The 11,348-nt window shown below is 32.1% G+C and overlaps 1 protein-coding gene across 1 annotated transcript; it reads left to right on the top strand.

The window, feature by feature from the left end:
• Positions 1 to 7,734: 7,734 nt before the first annotated feature.
• On the top strand, positions 7,735 to 10,864 carry LOC121776685 (protein FAR1-RELATED SEQUENCE 5-like). The gene is made up of 4 exons (XM_042173868.1): positions 7,735 to 7,759; positions 8,472 to 9,216; positions 9,336 to 10,357; positions 10,452 to 10,864. The coding sequence occupies exons 1-4, from the start codon at positions 7,735 to 7,737 to the stop codon at positions 10,862 to 10,864; spliced, it is 2,205 nt and encodes a 734-aa protein (XP_042029802.1).
• The last annotated feature ends 484 nt before the right edge of the window (positions 10,865 to 11,348 follow it).

An 11,348-nucleotide genomic window follows, 5' to 3' on the forward strand; every position in this document is an offset into this window, starting at 1 on the left:
TTCTGTGAAACGGAGGTGCTGAGATTTGTGTTCGAAATATACTCTGTTTTTTTGAAAAAGATGGGAGTGCTATTATTTATTACTCTCCACTATAGAAATTAGGGTGGAAATTTCGTTGTGATTTGGTATGTCAAGAGTCAATTTGATGTTGCGTTTGTAACGCGTTGCGTAGCAAATGAGGCGGTTTATTCCGTCACTGCACGTTATTTATGTATCAATATTTTTTTTGAGTAGTGATAAATTAATATAATTGTACTACAAACAAAATTGGACATTTTGGCTATTATGCATTTATAATTATTAATTACAGTAATGTATTACATATTTACCCTTTTATTGATTATTTAGGAAAGATTAAGTTTTCAATCAACATACATACTTTTAAGGAATGATTTACTACATCACACTAGTAATTAATTATGTAGATTAACCGTTACATAATTATTTTTCCATTAACAAGAATGAATATATTTCTTTACCATTTTATTAAAATTTAAACTCACCCCTTCAAATTTGCAAAACACTGAAAGATTTGAATTGACTTACCTCAACGGAGAATATTATTTAATATTCAAAACTAATACAAAGTTTATTTATCATTTGCATAAGCTTAAAATTTGATAAAAGACTAATTTTTAAATTTATTCGTCTAATAGTTATTGACATCAAATTATTAATTATGAAATAACTTTTAAAATTTTAACTTACCAATACGACTATATGCATATATATTTAAATTTTTTAATATTATCATTCAACAAAATAATAATAATCTTTCGTATCCAATTATGTTGTTATTAAATAATATTCATAATTCTAAGTTATAGAAAGAATACATGTAATATATATACTAAATTTCTTAGTATTATCAGTCAACGAAATAATCATAATCATTCTCATCCAATTATTTATAATTTTTAAAATTCTACTATAAAAAAGATTGCATGTACATATGTTAATAGTTAGTCATACTCATTCAATTATATAATTATTGAAATTCTAATGTTTTAAAAACAAGTACGCGTACATATACTTAATTTTTTAGTGTTATCACTTATCATCCAATAAAATAATCTTAGTCATTTGCATTCAGTTATTTTATTATAAAATATTCTATAAAATTATAAGTTATAAAATTGATTGCACATATTTTTATACTTATTTCTTAGTATTATCATCCAACAAAATAATAATCATTATTCTCATTAAATTATTTTATTATTAAATAATTCTTAAATCCTTAGTCATAAAAAGGATTATATATATATATATATATATATATATATATATATATATATATACTTAATTTCTTAGTGTTATCCTCCAACAAAATAAATATATTCATTCTTAAATAAATTATCTTTTTAAATTCAAAGCTATATAAATGACTATATATATATATATATATATATATATATATAGGATTGTGAAAAAATATATATATATATATAGTCTCATTATTCACAAATCTAGTCTTAAAGATCGAACTAGAGACCAAATTAGGGCACTCCATTTTCTTAATCTTGTGGTTAGGATTAATTTACAATTAATTTAATATTTTATTCAATAAAAAACTTATTTATTTATTTATTAATTTTTTTTTATTCTATAAAAACTTGCCGGAGTAAATAATGAACTATATTCACTAAATAATTAACGTATGTTATGAAGTAATTTTGACATGTTATTGAAATACATTAATGATACAACAAATTTTTGTGTTAAACGTTAAGCGGTAGTAATGAACTATATTCAGTAAATAATGAACCAAATGAACGTTAGTAATTAGACCTGTCAAATTGGGTATCCACGGATACCCGATCCGAAATTTTCGGGTACCCGATCCCGAAATTCCCAAAATCCAATACCCGATACCTGACCCGAATTTGATTTTGGGTATCCAGTCCCGAAAAATTGGGTATCCAGTCCTGATTGTAATTTTGATTTTTTTTAAATTAACTACAAAGTTTTACAACTTATTTAATATTATTTAGTTCGAATTTAATACAAAGTTGAAGTAGTATTCAAGAGAAAATAACTACAAACTTTTAGATATACGAAATTCTTATAGTAGTTTGAATTTAAGAGAAAAATACCTACAAACTTTGAGAAATACAAAATTCATAAGTTATAATAACATATTAACATCTTTCATCCATCTACAATAAGAAAATAAATTACTTTTAGAAATTAAAAATTACATATTAACATCTTTCATCCATCCACAAATAATTAAGAAATTAAATTACATTTTTCATCTTTCATCCATCCACAATAAGAAATTAAATTAAAATTAAATTAAATTTCATCTTTCATACATCCTCAATAAGAAATTAACATATTAACATCTTTCATCCATCCACGTGTAATTAAAAAAATTAAATTACATTTAATTATAACAAAAACATAATTTATTAATTTAAAAAAACAAATCGGATAATTTGGGTATACGCGATTGGGTATCATGTTACCCGATACCCGATCATCCAAAATTCTCACTACCCAATCCCAATCCGATACCCTCAAAATCGAGTTTCGGGTATCCAATTATCTGACTTTTTTGGGTTTGGATATCGGGTATCCAATACCCAATATTCATTTTGACAGACATATTAGTAATGAAGTAAATACGACATTTTATTGAAATACAATGTTAACTGTGTTCAACGTCAAGCAGTAGTCATGAACTTATTACTTCATTCAGTCATGCTATTACTTCATTCCATTAGTTTATTACTTTATAATGTGTTATGACATAATTATCTTTCAGTTGAAGTAAATTCGGTATGTAATGAATGCGAAAAATTACTTCATAACATACGTTCATTTAGTTCATTATTTAGTGAATATAGTTCATTATTTACTCCAGCAAGTTTTTATTGAATAGAAAAAATTTATTTTTTTAAAAAATTACAAATTAAAAAAAAGTATTTATTGAATAAAATATTAAATTAATTGTAAATTAATCCTACTCATAAGATTAAGAAAATGGATGACCCTAATTTGGTCTCTAGTTAGGTCTTTAAGAAGGGTTTTACATTGATCACAACTCTATCTAAGGGTGCACTATGGTCCATAAGTGAAATCCTGTCAAAAATCAAAGAAAATCTCAGCCCTTGGATCCTTAGATTGGATGGCTGTGATAATAATATCCGAGCTACATTATTACACTAGAAGCGTTACATTATTAGCCGACCTACATTATTAGACTACACAATCGACATTATTAGACAAATACGTGTTACATTATTAGCCGAGCTACATTATTAGACTACACAATCTACATTATTAGATGACACGTGACATTAATCTAACAATTATATCACAAGATCCAATGACTGTGATTTGCTTTGATTTTTGACATAATTTCAGTTATGGATATGAACACTCGCCACTCTATATATATAGAGAGGATTGATCTGTTGGTCGACACAATGTACGCGCTTCGTGAGCGACTAGTGACGTGGCAACGCCATTATCAATTTTCTCCCTTCATTTTTTAATTCCCTCTCTCCTTTCTCCTGTATCTCCTCGTTCTCTCTCCTTCTCTCTCCTCCTCGCCCCTTCTCTCCTCCCGTGTCCATCTTCATTTTCCGATCTGTGATCTGCCATCAATTTTGTGGTGCAATTTTAGAGTCATTTGAAAATTCTTTCATTTGATATGCTTTATCGTCCCGGCAAAATCTCTCTGTCATTTTACCTATTCCTCTATTCCTTTCTGTAACTTACTTTTTCTATTTGCAACTTTTTTTTGGATCTTGAAAACAATTTCTCAGTCTTTAGCTTAGACTGATAATGGATTACTATTATAGTGGATGTAATTGGAAAATCTAATTTTCTTATTGTAGTAAAAGAAAATATATTCATACGAGTTTAAATGCAGAGCAAGAATTTTTTTTCCTTGCATAGATCTATTAAATGAAAACATACGTAAAAGCTTGTATACCTGATTTCACAAAATCTGAGGAAAAATTTGAAGAAACCCATTTTGATGAAAACATTAAGTGCATAAATTTTTTGATAGATGCAAAAATAAGCCCATGGGAATTGTAGAGGAACGATTTGTATGCATTAAAGTTAGAAGTATTGATTCTATGGTGAAAAGCTCCTTGATAAGGTTGGAGAATTTGGTGAGAAAGAGAAAATTACATACGAGAGAGAATGAAGCCATGGTTCAAAAATTTTAGTATTTAAAAATTATAGATAGTAATGCGATGATTGAGAAGTCAAGTCGGTTGAATGGAAAAATAGGGATTGCTATAATGAGGATATATGAAATTCGAAAAATAGATTTTGAGAAGAATTTTAGTTTTGCTGGGTCCGTAGTGAGAGAGGGGGATAGAGATTGAGGAGAAACGATGAAAGAGGGGAGAGGAGAAAGGAAACTAAAGAAGAAGATAGGAAATTGCTGATGACAATTGCCACGTCATTGGTCGCTCACCAAGCGCCCACATAGGGGCGCCTAGCATAACAATATACTCGTGTAATAGCCAAAGCAACGATGGAGCTTGGTACGTTTAAACCTTTGCTTTTATTTTCTTAAAAATTTATACTACTATATAACACTAATTAAAAATTGTAAAGTAACTTTGTTTTGTTTTCATCATTTTATTTTTAATGCGCAAGTAATAAGTTTAAAAATTATAAGATATGTAATTCTATAACTTTAAATTTAACGATATTTTAGAGTTTAGTGCTAAATATTAGCAGTATATGCATTGTTTATAACATATGCATGGAACCATCTTGGCTACCTAAATTTAATTTATCTATGTTCATGAAATTTCCATATATAAATAAGGTCATCCACATCCATCTCTCAATACCGTCTCATCACTTAACTATTCATATGCTTCACTGCACTTTTTACCTCATCTCTTAACTAAGAGACAACATCTGCAACCCTCCATCTCTTAATCATCTCATCCCTTAACTATTCATCCCATTTCATTTTTATTTTTATTTTTCAACAAATTCAATTAATATTTCACTGAAATATTAAATTAATACTAATAATTTCATAAATTTATTAAAACCCACGGAAATTACATCATCGGGAAATACGAAACATACATAATTGAAATCCTAATATTACAATTTATTTTGAGCAACGAAATACATAGCAACGACTTGTGCAAACCCACGACGTTGGCTTCGGCGTTGTGAAGCATGTTCGGCCACGTAGATGGTCTTGAACTTGCGGCATTCCTTCACACCCGCTGATGGTGATTCCGAAGCATGTTCAACGTGCGGGAAGGATGTGAAAGTGTAGTGTTTGTGTGTGGAAAAAATGGTGGGGGAATTGGGTTATTTATAGATGAATGTGGGAAAAAAAGGAAATAAAAATATAAAAAAATCTGCAAAAAAAGGGCAAAAAAATAGTATATATATATATAGGGATGTATTCATTTCCTTTTTGTATCTTTTGTTCTTTGTTCTTTTTAATCTCATCCCCACGATTTTATCATCTGACGGTTAGATTGGTGCCACGTGTCATTTAATAATACAGATTTTCAGTTGAATAATGCACATCGACTAATAATGCACCATTATAGTGTAATAAGCAGATAAAATGACAGTAACCTTATAAAAATGATAGTTTAGCTGAAGAAATTGCATATAAGCTGATAAAATGATACTTTAACGTGACAAAATGACATAAAACTGATAAAATGATAGTTTTGCCGGATAGAATGATACTTTCAGCCGATAGAATGATAGTTTTGTCGGGTAGAATGATACTTTCAGCCGATAGAATGATAGGTATTTTTGGTGTATAAAATGACATTTTTGTTTAATAAAATGATACTTTTACCTGATAAAATGATAATATAAGCGGATAAAATGACAGTAACCTTATAAAAATGATAGTTTAGCTGAAGAAATTGCATATAAGCTGATAAAATGATACTTTAACGTGACAAAATGACATAAAACTGATAAAATGATAGTTTTTCCGGATAGAATGATACTTTCAGCCGATAGAATGATAGTTTTGTCGGGTAGAATGATACTTTCAGCCGATAGAATGATATGTATTTTTGGTGTATAAAATGACATTTTTGTTTAATAAAATGATACTTTTACCTGATAAAATGATAATCTAAGCGGATAAAATGACAGCAACCTTATAAAAATGATAGTTTAGCTGAAGAAATTGCATATAAGCTGATAAAATGATACTTTAACGTGACAAAATGATATAAAACTGATAAAATGATAGTTTTTCCGGATAGAATGATACTTTCAGCCGATAAAATGATAGTTTTGTCGGGTAGAATGATACTTTCAGCCGATAGAATGATAGGTATTTTTGGTGTATAAAATGACATTTTTGTTTAATAAAATTATACTTTTACCTGATAAAATGATAATCTAAGCGGATAAAATGACAGTAACCTTATAAAAATGATAGTTTAGCTGAAGAAATTGCATATAAGCTGATAAAATGATACTTTAACGTGACAAAATGACATAAAACTGATAAAATGATAGTTTTTCCGGATAGAATGATACTCTGAGTTGATAAAATGATACTTTTGACTGACTGATAAAATGATAAAATGATATATGTTAGGTTTATTGCATAGAATGATAGTTTTCCCGAATAGAATGATACTCTGAGTTGATAAAATGATACTTTTGGCTGACTGATAAAATGAGCGAAATTTGGATACGTAAATTTTAGCATGAGCGAAATGACATATTTACCCCCGCGCTTTTTTTTATGAAGTAAATCTAAGTTTGAATATCAACCGCGTGATTTTAAAAATATGTGGTCCAGATTTGGTTATAGGGTTATTACGGAAATTGGGGTTATCATTATAATGCACCCCTATGTATATTTATTGTGAATTGTGAATGGAATGTATGTGTAGGAGTGTAGCTGTATTTTTTTTTCCTTTTTTATAAATTATGACTTGTTGAATATTGGGCTTTTTATGACAGGCCCACTAAAAATTGAATATCGCTTTGTAAAATACCGTTAGATGCGAACTTAAGAACACAGCATTATTTACCAAAATAGGAGTATCAATTAAACTTAATTATACAATTGTTATGATATTAATATTGTAAAATATGATTAATATTTGCCGCCTATAAAACCCTCCCTAAACCCTCTCTTCTTCCTCACCGCTATCATATCTTCAGTTTCCCAATGCTTACGTTCTTCAAATTTTAATAAATAACAATGGAGTTTTGGGGTAAGTTTCGCTTGCAGTGTCCTATCTTCTCTATAATTATACTTTATATATATATATATATAAATATATATATGTATATAGAGGTGTGATCAAATACAAACTCCCTAATATACAAACTATGCAAACTCTAATCCTACACATTTATAAGCATTGATCAACGGTTCATGATAAAATACTTATGTCAATGTCACCGATTAACACAAATCAAGTCACTGGGGGTGTTTATGGAATGTGAATCATTCGGCAGTTACAGAAAACCCACATTTCTCTCCAAATATTCCATAACATTGTCAGCATAATTATGTAAATCCTAACCGACGTGAATGGTCAACAATGTTTCCCTAATTAACCTCCATTCATCCCAAACTACCATTATCTCCAAGTTTGACCGAGATTTAATGCATACGAAGCTTTTTCTCATTCAGCCATAAAATTTATCCTACTGTAATTGATCTAACAAAGCTTCTTCCGCGATATTATACGAAGTATATTTGTGCGGCGTCAGCTCAAAGTCCACGTGTTTTTTGAAATGGAGATGTTTGACGAAGCTCAAGGTAATTTTCATGATAATTTGAACTAGAGGTGTATCATGACGTTGAAACCAATTACGATTATGTTTGATGTTTTTGTGTTGTTTGATGAATTAGGTTGAGTAGTAGGAGGCTCGATGTTTTTATGTTCGTTGATCGACGAGGTTGAGTAGTAGGTTATATTTCGAAAAGGTTGATGTCCATGTGATGCGTTTGCTGTCGTGTTTTACTTGCTAATTTGAATATAGGTGTATTATAATGTTGATACCAATGACGATTATGCTCGACATTTTTACGTTCGTTGATGGATGAGATTGAGTAGTAGGGCATATTTTGAAATAGTTGATTTCCATTTGATGAGTTTGCTGTCGGTGTTTTGCTGAAAAAATTGTTGAATATCTAGTGTAGAACTTCTTGTGCTTGACCGGAGAAGACAAAACAGGTAGAGTAGAAGACATGAGCGTTAGGTTATATTTCGAAATGGTGGATGAATCTGTTTTTGCAATGTAGAATTTGTCCAATACTCGCTCCCTATTTGAATCTGTGATGAATCTGTTACGTTTTTTTTTTGGTGAAAAATTAGTTCAATTTTGTCTACTTGTTTATGCTTATTATGATGCTCTATACATAAACTACCAGCAATGTGTTTATCTGATATAGTTTGCGATGACAATCTGCCAATTCGGTCACTGACATTTTGTGATGACATTTGGACTGTTATTTCTTTTGTTTATAGATGCACTTATCCCAAATTGCAGACCCGACATGCAGCCTTACATTGGCCAGGTGTTTGAAACTTTGGACGAAGGAATTTCATTTTATGAAGCATACGCCAACGAATGTCGTTTTGATACTCGTAGATTCGGACACAAATACTCGAACGACATCAAAACATGGCAGACTATTGTATGCAGCCGGCAAGGTGAAAAGTGGGATGTCGACGAAGAGGCGAGTTCTACCAAACGTAGACGCCGTTCTAGCAGGTGTAATTGCAATGCCAAACTTACTTTGAAGTATTCGACCGATCCTGGCAGTCCTTGCTATGTTGTCAGCAACTTTGTAGACCTACACAATCACGAGATGATTGATAAAAAGCACGCCCGATACATGAAATCCAACCGCAACCTTGGGGATATCCATTATAAATTCATGCAGGACTGCTCAAAGGCCAACATTGGACCTACAAGGACTTTCAATTTATTGAAGGAGTTCTTGGGTGGGTACGATGCGGTGGGTTGCACCGTTACTGACATACGGAATTGCAAGCGCGACATATTGCAAGAGATGAAAGGCGCTGACGTCCAAATGATTTTAAATCAAATGGAGGTGAAGAAGAACACATGTGATGGTTTCCATTACAAATTCCAAAAAGATACTGATGGAAAGTTAAATAGCCTCTTTTGGTGTGACGCTGTGTCGAGAAAGAACTACAAGATGTTCGGTGACATTGTGTCATTTGACACTACCTACTCAACAAACAAGTAATAACCCTTGTCTAGCATTTTCTTTAATCTTTTTATTAGGCTCACACTCAAGGCTTCATAAACTGTTCCTCTTCACAGTTTGGTAATGATCGTTTCTTGATATGCTGGTTGAATAGGTATTGCATGGTGTTTGGGCCATTCACTGGAAAAGACAACCACGGATGCCCTGTTACGTTTGGTGCCGGATTCGTGTCAAATGAGGGAGCTGACTCATTTTCTTGGTTGCTGAGTGAGTTTGTCGATTGTATGGGTTTCGCACCTAAGTTGATAATTACCGACCAAGATTGGGGCATGAAACTTGCTATAGAACGGGTTCTAACTAGTACCAGGCATCGTTGGTGCATGTGGCACATAATGATGAAGCTTCCTGAAAAGGTTCCCAAAAGAATACTTGCCAACGAAGAGTTGAAGAAGGATTTGGACTCTTGCATATGGTCTGAATTGTTGGAGCCAGAGGAATTTGAAGAAACTTGGCTGACTATTGTCGACCAATATGGTTTACAAAATGAAGCTTGGTTCACTACCATGTTCGCACATCGAGAGTATTGGATTCCAGCATATTTTAGGGATTTCCCAATGGGGTCGTTGTTGAAGACAACTTCATTCTCTGAATCCGAGAACAGTTTTTTCAAAAGGTACACAAACTCGCATTTTAATCTCGCTGACTTTGTGATGCACTACAATAGCGCGTTGGATGCTCAGCGTAACATAACTGAGAGGCTCGATTTCTCTGATGCTTCAAAAGTCCCCATCCTGTCAACAGAGCTTTTATTCGAGAAACACGCAGCTGCTATGTATACAGATCGCATCTTTCAGCAAGTTCAAGATGAGATCGCCGAGGCTCATCGTCGTTGCAGAATGTCTCACTTTGAGTTGGAGGACAACACTGAGATTTACACGATAATGGACAGCCATCGAAACAAAGGTGTCGTCCGTCATGAAGTTAGCACCGAATCGTACCAATGCGATTGCAAGTTGTTTCTGCGTCGTGGAATATTATGTTCACACATTTTTTGGTTGTTCAAAAACCATGACGTGAAAGAAATACCATCAACATATATTGGTACAAGGTGGTTGAAGACGCCTTTGTTGAAATCAGTGCACAATAATCTGAGTGAGGAGTCATCAACATCTGCAGGTTCGTTTTCAATGCCATTTGTTTTTTTTTCCAATTGCTTCGTTCATATGTAATGTCACCATGGTGCTATCCTACTGATGCTGGCTTTACGCAGATTCACATGTCGATGCAAAACGTGTTGTAGCAACGAAACTACATTCGTTATACTTTCGTTTATTTCAACGAGCGCAGAGCAATGCAGACGACATTTTTGCATTATTCAACGGAATGGAGGAATTAAGTCATAAACTCTTTGGTGATACAGTACCTTCCGTGTCTTCAATGGGTAAAGCACAGAGTATTGAGAACCTGTATGGGCTAGCTCGACCGAATGTTGTTACTGTGCACCCTCCTAATGTAGTGAGTACAAAGGGATCCGGCAGCACATCTGGAAAAAGAATTCAATCATCCTTAGAGAAGGCTATCATATTACAGAACAAACCTAAGAGGCGATGTGCAAAGTGTCGAGAAATGGGTCATCACGATGCAAGGAATTATGGCAGGGAGAAAGGAAAGTCAAATATGTAGCAAAATGTGGATTTGCTGTTCATTTGTAACTCGGTTTTATTTTTAATCCTAATCTTTGATAACAATAGTGCAATTAAATGTAAGCCATTTTTTCCAGCATTGAAAGTCAGTACAAGAGATCGTATGTTGTTTGGTCTTAGTTCTAATTATTCAGTCTCAAGGTTTAAGTATCACATTGTCACCCTTCTTCGTTCTAATTGTGCGTGTTGCATCAAATGTTAGTTGACTAAGTTAAGTTTATCAGTTTGCTTTTGTTTTCTAATGAATTCATTTTCAAAAGTCAATGTCTTTACCTGCATTGAGTAATGTGTGAGTGTTTGTGTCCTAATGATTTCATTTCTCAAAAGCCAATGTCTTTACCATCATTCAGTAATTCAAAACTAAATAGATTGTATTGCTTTCCAATTGAGAGGGCTCTAGTTGACTTAGCTAAGTTTATCAGTTTTCTTTTGTTTTCTAAAGCCTGGATGTTGGGCGATCTATT

This window comes from Salvia splendens, chromosome 18 (genome assembly GCF_004379255.2).
Source record: "Salvia splendens isolate huo1 chromosome 18, SspV2, whole genome shotgun sequence".
NCBI classification, from domain to species: Eukaryota; Viridiplantae; Streptophyta; class Magnoliopsida; order Lamiales; family Lamiaceae; genus Salvia; species Salvia splendens.